The 16027-nt window shown below is 40.8% G+C and overlaps 1 protein-coding gene across 14 annotated transcripts in view; it reads right to left on the reverse strand.

The window, feature by feature from the left end:
- Window positions 1-16027, reverse strand: part of MEF2C (myocyte enhancer factor 2C) — a 118794-nt gene that overhangs the window by 30959 nt on the left and 71808 nt on the right. For 10 of the 14 annotated variants that reach the window (XM_061369438.1, XM_061369450.1, XM_061369444.1 and 7 more), the window contains exon 4: window positions 869-1012. In XM_061369438.1, coding sequence (XP_061225422.1) covers window positions 869-1012 — 144 coding nt within the window. Of the gene's footprint in view, window positions 1-669; window positions 808-868; window positions 1013-16027 lie in introns of all 14 variants that reach the window. The other 4 variants (XM_061369449.1, XM_061369446.1, XM_061369442.1 and 1 more) reach the window with 2 other exon arrangements.

Consider the following 16027-nt stretch of genomic DNA (forward strand, 5'->3'; position numbering starts at 1 on the left):
GCATATGACTGATGGTTAGAAATTTTCAATTGGTTAAAAGAAAATTTAGCTCATGTTAAAGCATTAAAGAAATGCTGATGAGGTCAAGCAAATTCTCTGATAAAGCTGCAAAATCACCCCAACACACAAACATGTCTGAATCCTACCACTAGGCTCTCATGCGGTGTTTCTCTGCAGCGAGCAAGTAGCTGTAACCCTTCAGTGCTGCAACTGAGTTTAGCAGACACTTGAGAACTGAAGTGACACGCACAGAAAGCACTAATTACTATTTATAAGGAATTTCAGTTCTACATTGTTTTTTCTATATTACCACAGAAAGTATTCTGTGGGTTTGCTTGTTAGCCTGTCCACAAAGGAAGATTTCCATTGTTATTTTTTAAGTATAATTTGGGCAAGTGGTGTGGTAAAACAGTTCTGTAAATCAAGTGAATATAATGTATATATGCGTATTTCACTTCCTACTGCAGATTTCACCTATAATAGGCTTTGTCTGTATGTCAGAGGTATAATGTTGTGTGAAATTTTCTGACCACAGTGTTTAACTATATATTGGGCTATTAAAGCCTGTTTCCAGCTGAAATGTTTTTCTTAAGAATCCAGAACTGAAAGGGTTATGGTTTGTTACTGCAGCAGTTATCAGCAGACAGCCATCTAACCTTTGGTACTTACAGGTATTTTATGGCTCTTGATCATATTATCAAATTCTTCATTAATTTTTTTGTATTTTTCTTCAGTGCGTGGGGTGAGAGCGTAAGAGGAGTCAGGATCGGGGCTTTCACAACCTTTGTTTTCTTTCTTGTTCAATGCCTGCCAGGTTCAGAGAAATATCAGAAAGTAAAAAAAATGAAAGGGAGCTCAGAGTACTTACACATAATCTCTGTCTGCTGATCATTAGATCAATATCTTCATTAATTTTTCTGTACTTGTCCTCAGACTCAGGGCTGTGACCTACTGAATCATCTGCATCAGGGTCTGGGCTGTCACAGCCATTAAGTCCTTTCTTTCTCAAAGTCTGAAATACACAATTTGGAGAGTTCAATCCTTGACACAGACTGCAAGAAAGACTCAGCAGTGTTAAGTAACACAAACTCCCCAGCATTGGAAGGTTTTACATTACGCTTTAAGGAAAGTGATTAGAGATCCGCCATGCTGATGCTGTAGGTATCCAGTTCTGGTGGCAAGAGGAGACCACACAGACCTCTTTCTTCTGAAACGCATCAGTCAATAAAGAATGAAGCTGGCAATCTGGCAAAGTGCCTGTGCTAGTAGCCTCCCTGCTTCCCCACTTCCAATAGCATTAAGAGGCTAATATACCCACCCAGAATGCAATTTAACACATTTATATATTTGAAATGAATGAACATTAAAAGCAAAGGATGCATACCGTTCAAAGTGTAATATCCTGGTGTATTACTTTAAGGAAAGATGCAGGAGGAAGAAATGAGAAAAAAAAACAACACCTTCAACAATTTTAGGAATTCATTTTCTTCACAGAAGAAGGAGAAGTACCTAAACTGAATTAAAGGAATGACATTAGCAATGCCCTGCCATTCCTAAGTGTATGCTTTCAACAGGACAAGGGGGAGGACAGAGCTGCTAATGTGGCTGTGAAATACTGATTAAGAGCTTCTAGATATGGTGTTTACTTTTCACTGAATCCAGTTACAGTGCTACAAATGCACAGTGCTGAAGCTTAACGTACACAAAAGAGCACTGCTAAAATAGATGCTTAGTGAAAAGTCAAACCAGATGATTTTCAGGTTCAGCAGCTCAAATCAACCCTCAGAGCCATGATCATCATCATCATCAAGATAAGTAACACAGATAAAAAAGTTTAAAACGAGAATGAAATCAGTAGCTAACAACTGAGAATGGCTGCCCGGCCTCAGAGAGGCCAGAGATTTAACTGATCTATCTTGACAGATGACTGAAGAAGAGTCACAGTCTGCATTAAGAATATGAGAACCAAGTCTTTCTGGATTCCTCAAGCACAAGCAAGAGCTCACAAAGTCAGTATTTGTTAAGAGATTTCTCAAATTTAGCTCCAAGAATGTTTCAGTCAAGCCTCTTCAAAGAGTCCACTGGTCTCTCTACAACCTTCCTTAGCCAACTTGCAGTTAATTCCAAGTTAAAACCTGGCTAAGCATCTCAGTTACAACATTCAGATCACATAGCACTCTTGTGTTAGTAAGATGCAATGCTTGTGCTGTGTAGTAATGTGCGATGCTTTGACTGGTTTCTTTCTGCCTCTCATCTGAGCTGTTTTTTCCTTTTTGAAAACTATTTCCTAACTAGTTCCTTTCTGGCAATGCCCAATTTACCATCATGAAAGCCAGCAGGTATTATAATGTCATACCTCCTTTCTGTACGATTGTTTGCTAAAAATTGTACTTTGTCTTCTATATTTTACCTGAGACTTATAAGCAGAGCCAGCTTATTCCTGTAAAAGCTGTAAGCCTATTCTCTCTGCAGAGACATCCCCCTGAACCTCGCATTTTCACTAAGTCAGCAAAGTGATGGTGAGCTGTCCTTTGAGATCTGAGCCTTCCAGACTCATGTTGTGGACCTCTGAAGCAGATTTAGACAACTGTGGAAGGCTGACTCAATGTAGTCTTTTCAGACTTCATATCTATATAGACTTCATGAGCTACTACTGACACCATGACAAAATCATAAATCCACCATAAGCAAACTTGAAGAAGCTAAACAACCTTAATGATTCTCTATTCTTCTCCACCCTCCCTTACCCCCCTTTTATCTTTTAAATGTTAACTAGCAGAACAGACATAGTCATGTATGATTTCTGCTACTAGCTTGAAACGAACCAATTACAGAGGGCTTTTGCAGTCTGCTGCTGTTTGATATATTTGATACATACAATATATTAAAAGTGAAATTTCCCTTTTATATCTGAATAACTAATCTCAACTAATGTCCTTCCCTTCATGTAAGTACAAAACAGTTGTCCTCTGAATACATAAAATATTCTATTTAAAGACTCATTGGATCAAACTGCCCAGACTGAAACCCAGATCAGCACTCCTGAGACCTTTGCTTGGGCTCATCCGAGTCACTGATGGAGTTCTGTTGAGTCACGTAGTGTGGAATGATGCTGATGTGAGCAGGATTGGATGGCATCCTCAGCTCCAAGCTTGGAGATGACAGCCCAGCTTCTTTATTTACAAATGGTAATGACCTGTTTTTCTTCCCAGAGGTCAACACAGCTGCAACTGTATGAGCATAGCTGAGGGAAGGTAGCTGCACAATTGTAATGCTACCAGACAAAAAGCAATATGAAAAGGTAAGACGGGGGATATTTTGCAGCCTCTTTGAATCTTTTCTTCTCCCATAATCCCCAAATCCTTTTCTGCTGCATCTACAGGACCATGCCTGGGTGAAAGAAGATGCACCTTATCCTCAGCATAGTCACTATGTCTAAAGCCCTGCAACTCTCTATTTAGCACTCATGTGAAACAGTCACTTTTGTGGTTTGTAGAGGTTCAGAAATGCGCTGCCATCTTTCAGATATCCAGAGGAGGAAAGGAAATGTAAACCACTGAATGTCTTAACAGCAGTCTCCAAAATGAGGCCAGATTCCCTCCCAACATAACAATGTTTTTACTTTCATACATACGTATTTTCATGTCCTTAGAAAGCAGGCTGCTGCCACAACAGGCAGAGTAGAAACAATCTCTATTTTCCCCAGAAAACCCAAAGACCAAATTTAGTGAAATCATGTTGGAGTTCTGTCAAGAATTAACTGTAGGCCTGAAAAGTAGGGGCAAATCTTTCCCTTGTAAAACCCATCAGTCCAGTGTGTTTAGCTAGTGCCTTGGCTGACATGGCTAATTAAGCTTATTAATGCAGTGCTCCCCCCACAAGAAACTAACCAATCAACCAACCAACCAAAAGAATGTGCTTCAGGGGGTTGTGGTAAGGTTAAGCAACAGAAATTTCCCCACATGTGCTGCAGTCAGAGGCTCAGTTCTTAGCTTGTGTTGCTTAGAGTGCTGCAACTAATGCCTAGTTCTCCGTGAATTACATTTTGGGTTAAAGTGCAATATTCAGGGAAGCTTTCCTGAGGATGGGTCTCTTGGGGTTTCTCTTGCCCCCTCACCCATCCTTCTGCTGATTCTTTGTTGCATCTGCGTGTTAAGGGCTCATGTTGCTACGCTGTCTTCATCTGGGAGTGTTCCTTGGAGTAATTTCTGGTTCTGTTTTTCTACATGAGGGCATGTAATTTTCATGAAACTTGTCCTTGATTGTTATGCTGCAACATAACACAAGTTGGGACAGCACAACTGAGAGTGGTACTGACCAATATCTAACTGATCCATTCTTATTCAAAAACTCCCTGGACTCTGTCTGTTTTAACTCTTCTCCTTTACACTGTGTCACCACTTGAAAGCAGAGGCTGGTTCTGCACACTGGAATCATTAAGAAGACAGCATTTCTGCAGCCTAGAGTCTTTGACCTGGTCTTGCAGTGATTTAGAAATAATTTTCCTTACCATGTTAAGTTGTCATAGACTCTAGCAAAGCCTGGAAATTAGCCAGTCTTACTGCATCCTCCTGGAGATTAGTTAGTTTCCAAAGATTTAATGACTATTCAGGGAATTTTTAAAAGAATAAAATTACACATTTGTACAGTACACTGCATTCTAGAGAACCCCAAGCCAGATTTCACTTATTTTGAGAGAAAATAAGCCACTTTTGAACTACGGAAGCTCCACTTCTTCCAAGCATTTAAACAAGTAATTATATTGGACTCCAGTAAATGGAGTTGGTTAAATGAAAACAATCTTTGGCTGAAATCTTATATGCCAGCAATTCAGTCTAAATCCTGCTCTATAAACTTCAGAGGAGAAATGCTGACTTAGTGACACACTGGCTTGCTGTAAAATGAAGTATAAACAACTATTTACTTTCATTTCATGCAAAATTTATCATCACTACAAAAGCACAAGAGAAAATATGATAAAATCAGCTAGGCCTGATTTTATCAAGGTAGTGGAATCATCTTAATTTGAAGGATTTTGAGGAGGAAAGCCTTTCATTTTCCTAATCCAGTCTCTGACTCTGCAGTATTATTCTCTTGTTTTAGCATTTCTTTAACAGGAAGAGTGGCAAAGGTTAGAAATTATTCTTACGTTTTCCATCCTGTAATTTTAGTTTGCTCATCTTTGTAGAGAGGTATGTCTTTTTTTCCTTCCATCTTCTGTGGAACTGCTCCCCACAACACTCCAGGGCTTGAGAATCCACACATATTTGGGCTTGAAAATGTTCACAGTATGGCCACCAAATAAAAAAGACCAGGGTGGTCAACAAGGTCTCCAAAAGGTTCATACCAGCCCACTCTGTGTGTTCCATTTTGATATCCTCTGCAACAAAGACCTAACTATTTCAATCATTTGTGTTCACCATATGTTTGTTTGTGCAATGAAAAGTATGACCTCACTGGCTCCCCATCTGTAATCAAAATTTACAGTATGGAAACATTCAGAATTACAGGTCTACTTCTACAGATTCCCATATCAACATTAAGAAGCCACCGCAATGATGTCTAACTGATAACCCCACTAGTGACCGTGACAATCCACAGAGTTGTAATTTGGTAAATTATATTCCACTGTCAGAAGAGAGAAACCCCAAGTGCCCTCCATTTTCCACTATCACTTTCTTTCCTGTATCTGAATGGGATAAATCTTTCAGCCACAAATGAAAAATGCTTTGGTCTCTTCTTTGCTCACTGGAGCCACTATCTATGTGGCAAGGTAGACAATAGCCAATTACAAAGGAATGATATGCTGTTGTGTTTGGCTGCTTTATTATTTATAGCCATTCCAAATAACCCAGCTGAATTTATGGAGGTACACCTGAAAAAAGCAGAAAATATTTAGATGATGGGCCTGATATATTTAAGCATCAGTTATGCCCTCTGTGCAACAGGGACATTACAGTTCGGAGGTTTTGAGTGAAGACAACCTTCTTTTATGATGAAATTGCATGATACAATGTATGGTGCAATGAAGTAATGAAAGACTGTAGTGAAATGAAAAACACAAAGAGGAAGAGATAGGTTGCTATGGGAACCATCCATCTGAATTCCCTTACCTCTGTGTAACTAAAATCTCAAATTTTATATTCCATTAATGCAGAGTTCTCAGATTTTTACATTTAATAATGAACATAAACTTGTATGCCTGTACTAATGTACTTTAATTGCATGTTTAGGAGAATCAGATAAAACATTATTATACTTACTGTTATCTAACAAGCTCCATACAAAAAAAAAGTGCATGCCAGTAACACGGAAAAATGGGACGTTTCTTACCCCTTTTGTACAAATTTTAAAATGCTTTTGTGGTTTATTCTCCTTTTGAAATCAGCTACAAGGCTTATATAATGGCTGAACTTCTATAACCACATGTTAAACTTTCTGTTACTATTTTATTTTCACCGAAGTTTCAAAGAAAAGAAAAGAGTATTTCCATTCTCTGGTCCTGTGCGTCTGTCTTCTTCAAATGAATGCACATCAACAGCGCTTTTCACAATACACCAAATCCTCCGCTTGGATTTGCCTCTCATCTTTTGCATGCCAAGTGATTATTCTCTCCTTCTTCAAGTACCTTCTCTAATCACACTCTTGTGAAACCAAACAATGCTGACACCCTTTGCCAGTAACATCTGCTTTTCTTTGCTTAGGAGTGATTGACCAGTGTGTTATGAATGTTTACACGTGTATGCTGCAAGCTCATCAGGACATGACGTTTCTACTGGCTTACAGAGTCTGGTCTATTCTCTCTCTCATGCTCCTGACACGTGCCAAGGCTTATCAGCAAAATTTCGTAATACCTGTGTAACACCAAATGAATCTGTGTTTTTTGTAAAGGGCAACAGGATGTTGGGGTTTTGTTTCTTTGTTCCCCATAGCCGTGGTGTAAGACTAGGGCATGGGGGAGCTTTGCAAGGCTTCTCAGCCTGTTTGTTCTGATCATGTAGTCTGTGGCAGGCTGGCCAGCCTCACCACATCTTCTGCTGCCTTTCTGCGGCACATTCATGACAGAGAGCACACCTTGCCATCTGGGTTACCACTCTGGAGAGATGTGGATGCTGAAGATGGCAGAGGTTTGCTCCCTAAAAGAGACAAAGCAAAATTCCTTCCTTTAATGTTCAATCTTACCCAGTTGCCAGTGTTTTTCTGTTTAGCATTGACTTGAATTATACAAGGAAACTTTGGCTTTATAAATATAAATAGAAGGATACGTCAGATTCTCACAGCAGCTAATCTAAACCATGTATCTTTCTGAACTATCCCAGAAAGAAACAGAAGCAAATCACACGGAGGCTCGGACATGAAATCTTTGTATTAAAGTTCCTGGTAATGCACGCAACTAAGTTTACACCCTCCTATGTTCACAGCTATTGCATGGGTCATGCAAAGGACTTCTGTCAGGCATTGCACTTGTAAACTGTTTTTTCTAAAAGAATTTAGAATCATGGAATCGCAGACTGGTTTGGGTTGGAAGGGACCTTAAAGCTCATCCAGTTCCAACCCCCTGCCACTGGCAGGGGCATCTTCCACTAGACCAGGTTGCTCCAAGCCCTGTCCACCCTGGCCTTGAACACTGCCAGGGATGGGGCAGCCACAGGTTCTCTGGGCAGCCTGTGCCAGCGCCTCACCACCCTCACAGGGAAGAACTTCTGCCTAAGAGCTCATCTCAATCTTCCCTTTGTTTAAGACCATTTTAAATTTTTAAATCTAAATAATTCCCAAATTTCTAAATAATAATTCCCAATGTTTTAAAATAATTATATAATGGCTTAATGATTCTTGGGTGGCATGGTTTGGTGGGAGGTGTCCCTGCCCATGGCAAGAGGTTTGGAACTAGATGATCTTAAGGTCCTTTCGAACCCTAACTACTCTATGATTCTATGATTCTATAAAACCATTCTAAGTCTTCAGGTCTGAACAACTCCCAGTGTTCTAAGTAAGGCTATTTCCTCACCCTTCAGTCTTACTCCCATCCGTCATCACAGTGCAGAAGGTCTGCAAAACCTCCACAAATCCCCCCCCTTGGGGGGCAGCTGACGTAGCATTCCTACGCCAACCCTCACTGGAAGGGATCGTGTTTCCCGGCCTTGACAGAGGAGATGGGAATCTGCAGGGGGAGCAGAGCGGGTGTCGGTGCAATGCCATGCATCCCGGCCATCTGCAGTTGTCAGCAGTGGCGTCTGCTGCCCTATGGCCATAGATGGTTGTCTCTGCAGCCGTGTCGCTGATTGGGGCCACACCACCCCCAGCCCTGCCACGCGACACCTCTGGGGTTGGGGTTGGGTTTCTTTGAGTTTTCTTCACCCCTGCTGCTGTTTGCACTTCTTGGCACTGATGTGGCTGCAGCAAACAGGAACGCTGCATTTGTGATTTATATATATATATAAATATATATATTGTCCAGGGAGGTTGTGAATGCTTCATCCCTGGCAGTGTTCAAGGCTAGGTTGGACGAGGCCTTAGGTAATATGGTTTAGAGCGAGATGTCCCTGCCCATGGCAGGGGGGTTGGAACTTGGTGATCTTAAGGTCCTTTCCAACCCTAACTATTCTATGATTCTATTCTATAAATGCATGTGTATATATATATATTGATATGTATATTTTTATATATGCATACATGCCCTCCAATAGAAACTTCTCAGCACCTTTTTATTAAATCTAGATTTTTTTTTTTTAGAAGACTTCACATCGTGAACCTGTTACAGTGAGTCAGGAAGAGGCCATGGAAATGCTGCAAGGGCTGGACAGCTCTAGCTCTGGAGACAGGCTGAGAGAGTTGGGCTGGTTCAGCCTGGAGAAGAGAACGCTCCTTAAGGGGAGACCTTAGAGCAGCTCCAGTGCCTACAGGGGCTACAAGAAACATGGAGAGGGGCTTTGGACAAGGACTTGTAGGGACAGGACAAGGGGGAATGGCTTTAACCTGACAGAGGGGAGACGTTCTTCCCTTTGTGGGTGGTGAGGCCCTGGCACAGGCTGCCCAGAGAAGCTGTGGCTGCCCTATCCCTGGCAGTGTTCAAGGCCAGGTTGGACAGGGCTTGGAGCAACCTGGTCTGGTGGAAGGTGTCCCTGCTCATGGCAGCGGGTTGGAACTGGGTGAACTTTAATGTCCCTTCTAATCCAAACCAGTCTGACATTCTATGATTCTATGATAAGCATGACCAGCCTTCATTTGCTATGATGCAGTACAATACCAGCTTAATATTGCTGTTGTAATGGCTAAGCACATACAGAAAAAAGAATGTGTTTTTCCAGACAATACTGGCAGTTTCTAAATAATGAATTTCCATGCAAGATTAATTGGAGGTGTTAACATTACTGACATAAATGAAATGCTGACCTAACTGTGATTACACATTTTGATAAAATCACTGCCACAGATACATAAGATTTAAAAAGGAAAAAACCCACCCAAACCAAACCAGCATTGGACAAAATCCCTTTTAAACATTAGCCAAAATTTACTGCCATATGCACCCTTTATACCCAAAGACTATGTTGAAATGAAACTTCTGTGCAGGTGTTTTTTAAACCTGTACTTTGAAAAGACAGTCAAATTCTGCTCTGTTGTGTTAAAAACCTGAGAGCATACCAAAGACTGGTTGTCAGTGCTTCATGCACAGCATTAGCAGATTTTTTACTTCAGTCACAGGTATTCTCAGGACATTCCAGGATGGGATAGCTACCACCACTCCTTTGAGCACCCCAATAATTACAACCCCTTACTGAGGGTTCAAAGGACTGTAACATGCACTGTTTTTGAGTAAGAAGATGTATGTAAGGGCAGAAAACTTCAGCTTGTTCTGTTTTTGCTGCCAGTCTTTATACACGCTGCTCCTCCCATAAATGCGTACCTTCTCCTGCAGAACAAAGGCTAGCTACCACAGCCTAGTGCCAAGCACCTTGTTTTCCATTCTCTGTCTTGGAAAGTGGATTTATGTAAAATAGACTTCCACTATTTCTCAAGGCCCAGTGCTTGTGGAAAGACTCCATGAAGACAAAAATTCTGCACTCTGGCTACTTCCACTACCTTGCTGGCACAAGCACCACCAGTATGCAAGCAGATCCAGTTTGCCAAGGTGCGCATGGGTGGCCTAAAGCTGCAGAGGTGCATCACTGACTCACCTCATGCCCCTTGGCAACAGCATAGTATCCTTACATTATGCCCTTTGTTGACTTTTCAAATCTGTGCAAGTGTATAAAGTATTTAAATGGCCAGGTTTTCCCTAAGCTTTATCGAAGATATTTAAAACAGAAGAAGATATTGGTGAGACATAGTGTATTTGACTTGTACTAGGTTTTGCAGCCAGACACAGAAAGTGTATGAATGGAAAAATAAACTCTACAGTAGTTCAGCAGAATCATCTCAGCTTCTTTGGGGAATGTGAGGCCACCTAAAAATAAACACTGTAATCATCAACAGGTTGTTATTTGCCTCCTTCTTTTTATGTTCATCTATCTTTCATCCTTCTCCACTGACTCCAGCCCTTCCACATGGAGCACTGCCCTCAACATTTTCATTTGTGCCTAATTTAGTCAGACATATACACCAATTCAAGTCTGAAGTCAGATCTAATTTACACTAGTGTAAATCTGTAGCTGGATTTGGAACAGCTGTAAAGACAACAGTTGAGTTATTCTGGATGTACAGTGGTGTTGCCACGTCTGTCACATCAGTGTTACTATCTCTTGAAACATACAGTATTTTAAATATGCAGGGCTTAATATAAATGCTTGCAGAAACAATTAACTATTTCAAAGGCAGCTGGTGTTTTTCCATGATATAAATGGGAACCTTTAATGCTTAATGCCATATTCAAAATACTTGAGAAATATGACGTACAGAGGAACACATATATTTTACAGACTCTTTTGTCACAAAATCTTATTATGGAAAGAATGGCAGCTGATAGGAATTACACTTTGCATACATTTTAGAGCATTATCTGTGTTCCAAAAGGTCCCAAAGAGATTCTGAAATTATATGCTTAAGGACTGCTTCACATATTGTTGAAATGCAGCTATCCTGGGATGAATGTACCATCAGTGATAACCAATGAAGTTTTCAGGAGCGGAAATGACATGCAGCTCAGACAACACATGATATAAGTTACCTTGAATAGAATTCTTCTTAGACCATGCGGCAAACACCTTCACCCTTAACTATGGGCCAGGGAGTCTTTGTTGACCACAATATTTTGCTGTTCCATTCCAACTGAAATGGAGCCCCTACAGCAGCACTGAACTGGTGTAGTACTGACTCAGCAGTGAAAATGCCACCCATGGAGGCAAGAACACCACTTCCTTCAGCACCTGGGTTTTCTTTGGAGGTTTCCCATAAAAATCTTGAGTGTATCAATGTTCTGAACAGATTTTTTCTTTTTGTATTTTTTCCAGAATTTAAACATTTATTTTACGTCAGATCAAATTACAGGGAAGTTAAAAAAAAAAAAAAAAAGAAAGAAAAAAGAAAGATACCAATATGTCAATAAGCAGATGTTGCCGAATAGCAGTTCCTTTAAAAGGAAAAAGAACAGTCTGTTTTATTTTTATAGTACCATAATTGTTTTATCCATTGATAAAAATGCTCAAATCAATATATATTTCAAAACTGGTGAATTATAATACAGGTTAGATCTCTGAAACTTTAGCCTCTTGTTTTATTGCAGATGAAGGTCTTAAATATCACAGAGCAATAACCATCAACTCACTGTTCTGCTGAGAGTCAAGGAAAGAGAAGGAAGTGTCTCCACTAGGGTTGGAGTGAGCAAGCACTATTTGAGAAAAAAACCTGGCCCACGATTTTAAGTACAAAACAGATGACTGAAACAATGCAGACTTAAAAACATGATTTAAGAATTTTTTTTTCCCCTTAGACCAAGAACTTCTATAAATTCTGCTGTTCACCAGCAACATTTGTGCAAATTGTATCTATCTTTAAACAGCTATCTTTAAAATCTCTAGAGTATGGTATACATTTGTCTGCTTACCAAAGTGTCATCTACTAAAAATAAAGAACTGGGGTTTTTTTTGTTTGTTTGTTTGTTTTTCATGGAAAATCCTATGGGAGTGAAAAGATTCAGACACAAACTTTGCAAGTGGAAACTTGAAGGTAACAATACACTAGCCAAAAAGTGAGAGAGTACAGTCAGGAGTTATATGGAGGAGCTGGATGGAATTCCAGAACTACATGATTAACCTAGAAAGTTGGTCTCCTTTCCTAAAGTAAAACTTCAGAAGCCCATGTCATTCTGCTCTTTCCTTGAGTGGAGTGAGTGCTTCTCCCAGTGGCAAGAATCAGAAATAACAGCAAAAAAGTGGTCAGATCTTGAAAAGATTTTTGAGAATTTAGGAAGTTTTCTACTCAAGGAAATTCTCAATTTCCGTTAGTGCAAACTGTGCCATCAAGAAAGTAAAAGATTAGCCCCTTTGCATAAGGTTCTGCAAGGGTTAAGCTGCTACAGTATATGCCAGAAGCTGCAGTTTAACTTCCACTTCTGTTAGCATTTTCATAGAATCATAGAGCCATAGAATGGTTTGGGTTGGAAGTGAACTTACAGTTCACCAATTTCCAACCCCCTGCCACAGGCAGGGACATCTTTCACTAGACCAGGTTGATCCAAGTCCTGTCCAACTTGGCCTTGAGCACTGCAGGGATGGGGCAGCCACAGCTTCTCTCGGCACTGCCAGGGCCTCACCACCCTCACAGGGAAGAACTTCTGCCTAAGAGCTCATCTCAGTCTCCCCTCTGTCAGGTTAAAGCCATTCCCCTTGTCCTGTCCCTACAAGCCCTTGTCCAAAGCTCCTCTCCAGATTTCTTGTCAGCCACTTCAGGTATTGGAAGACTGCTGCAAGGTCTCCCCTGCATGGGATTTGTATCTTCCTGCTGGGTTTTGTTAATTCAGTTTTCTATAATTCTCCCATTATAAAAAGTTGAATGACAGTGAGTCCAGTGTAATTGGGGTGCTATAAGAAGGAAACACCCAAACAAACTGTAAAATACTCAGTAAGGAGCCTGACCTCATATCCACCTGCAAAACCTGGCTTATATGCTGCTCTCTGTAGCTTTGTGAACAGACACTAAGTTAAATCAACAATATAATGGTCAGTTTCAGTGCTCCGTCTGGGAATGAAGGCAACTTGATAAACGGAGCAATTTCTAGTTCTTATCACTGCTGGAGAAAGCAAGAGTTGCAGAGGTGGACTCAAGGTCTAGTCAAAAGCTCTGACCAGAACTGGTAAGTTTACAGAGGTACTAGAAGAATCATGTCTGAGAAGGTAAAACAGAAAAGACAGACCTTCATTCAGAAATTAAGCATCGTCTTTGAAAATTTCAGCTTCTTTCAGAAGCTGCTAAAATATATTTTAAATGTCATGGCTTTTCATTGTAAAACTGGATTTCTTTTTTTGGAAAAAATTACAGGTTTGTAAAGAAGAATTGGTATATTGGCCTGCCAAAGCCCTACTTGTCTGAGATCTTCAAACCTTTAATCATATGGTATTCCCACACAAAGAATTCTGTGGGCTACAGAAGATGTTTCTACTTGCGTCCCCTAATTCTACAGGAGAGCTGGACAAATGGAGGAAGATTTCAGCCTATTTAATTTCTTTCATGGCTTGGTAGAGGTGTGCTTGAAGGCTGCTGTGAATGTGTGTATGAGTGGTACCGTCTCACTTGGTGAAGACTTAGCTATGGGCCCTGACCAGCTTTGGTGGCTCTCAGTACTGCAGGGTAAATCACCATGCAGGGCTGCCCACTCTGCCCTGTGATTCGGGATTACTCACCCCGTACCAGAGCTGTAGAGGTGGAGTGGCCATGGAGTGGCCATGCATTCTCTTCCTCTGACTGCTGCAAAGGTGGTAACCTCCAGTGCAGGAAAGGCAATAAACAGTTTGGGGGTATTCACATCTCCAGATATACCACAGCTCTTTGCTCAGTCAAAGCCTCACAGAGACATGGTACATATAAGAAAGGATTTTTTTCTCATTGGGAATGCTGAATCCAGAGAAGCCTTAAGCACTGTGTCTTAAAGAACTGATGTCCTTGGTGATTTCACAGTGTTTGGCAACATGGACACAGGCAGTGTACCTATGACTGTGTTCCTGAGAAACAGATAGATGTTTATTGACTTCTCGCTACCTGAGAAAAATGTTCAGAAGTCAGTAACACTAAGTTTGTGTACAAGGAAGAATCATACTGGTTCCTTACCTAATGAGGAGCTGAAATCCATCAATGCACAAGCCCTACTCCCAGACCCAAAATCCTGCCATGCCGGAGGCTTGGAGCAACTACAAACCAAACCTGAAACCATTATGCTGAGATGGAACAGCAGGATATCCTATTGTCATTATTGTGGCAAGAGCACTGAGCTCATTTGCTTGTTCCATTATCTTGGGTATCTTCTAAGCCATTTGCAGCCACAAGCCTGCTGCCGCAGTAGCAAGAGCTCTTTCCTAAGCTCTGCAGAACATTTACAATGCAAAAACACAATCTAGAGGAAAGGTAAAAAGCATTACATGGAATGATAAATGAATACTTCATGTTCCTTAACATTTATGATATGTTTGAATATAAAAATTCAATCAGAAGATGACCGGGACAAAGAAATCAGAGGCTGTGATAAGATTGAAGATGTGATTACCTCAAAATACATGTGGCTTTACCTTTTACTATTGATATATTAAAATCAAAGACCTGGCAAAGAGATCCTGGCTGATTTCAAAGGGCCAGGCTTTCATACAGCACTTAAGAGTGGCAAAAGGGACCAGAGATGTCCTAAGTAACCAAAATTTCAGTGAAAATGAGTAATGCTACAAGATCCTTTCCACGGGAGCCCAATGACCATAGAAGTAATGAGCATATAAGAATTTCTCAGTTCAGAAGTGTACAACCTTGTTCCTAGTGTCTGCTGAAAGGTTCACAGTCCTGAGATTTGCCTGGAATTTCTCAGCAACAGGAAACTTTCAAATAAATGGCAGCAAAGCTTACTTATATTGATTTCAGAGTTTGTCAGGATGCTAGATCACAAGACCCCAGAATAAAATAGAGGTAGCAGGAATGGATGAGTACTTCTTCTATTCCTGCCACTAAATCACTCATGGAGATCAGTAGGAAGCAGACTTAACTTCAGAATGTTTAGTCAGCTCTTTTGCTCCATCACTCCGTGAACGGAGGAGGTGGAATTAAGAACATTTCTCCCATGAAAAAGACTGTGCAGAGGGAGTGGGAGGATTTCTCAGACTCCTTAATGGGAAGGGAATGAAAAATCTAGTCTGTGGGAGAGACAAGAGAGGTTTCTATAACCCCTGGGAATTCAGTATTTCACCTCAAGTCCAAGCCCAGAAGCATCATCTCACTTCTGTTTAAGCTACAGTTGTGAATCCCTGGTGGGCATTACTATTAGGTCAGTTTAGACCTACTAAGTGAACTCCTTACTATTGCTGCAAGTCAGAGTTGTCCAATATAGCTATCTATGGATGTCCTAACGGTTCAAGGGCTCTGTTAATGAAGACAAATAGGCAGAACCTCCTATACCCACCAGAGTTTGAAAGCTATAAATGAAGACATCTGTGGGACAGAGAAACAGAAGCACACCTTTCCAAGCATCCTTTTGATGCATTTTTTTTTAAGAGTAAGGGTAGGAAAATGATCAACAACAAGTATTCTCTCTTTGCCGCATTGCTTTGAGCTTACACTGAAACCATAAAGAGCAGTCCACACCCTGCAGCAATTCCCTTGCTGCTAGGAAGGGCCTTGTGACAGGAAAGGGCTATGGAATAGGTCCAATAAAGGATTTAGGGATACAGAAAGCTCGATTTGGCAATACTTACTATTTAGGCACCTGACCTCCAGAAAAGAATTCACAGTGTGTGTCGGGATCTGAGGCTTCTTATGCTGGGCACCGGAACAATTTGTTGTTACAGAGCAAGATTCAAACATAGCAACATGGGATGAAGTTGTGAGTGACACAGAC

Source organism: Neopsephotus bourkii, unplaced genomic scaffold (genome assembly GCF_033783945.1).
Source record: "Neopsephotus bourkii isolate Nb327-2 ecotype Australia unplaced genomic scaffold, CSIRO-AGI_Nbou_v1 NB_1495, whole genome shotgun sequence".
Taxonomy (NCBI): Eukaryota; Metazoa; Chordata; class Aves; order Psittaciformes; family Psittacidae; genus Neopsephotus; species Neopsephotus bourkii.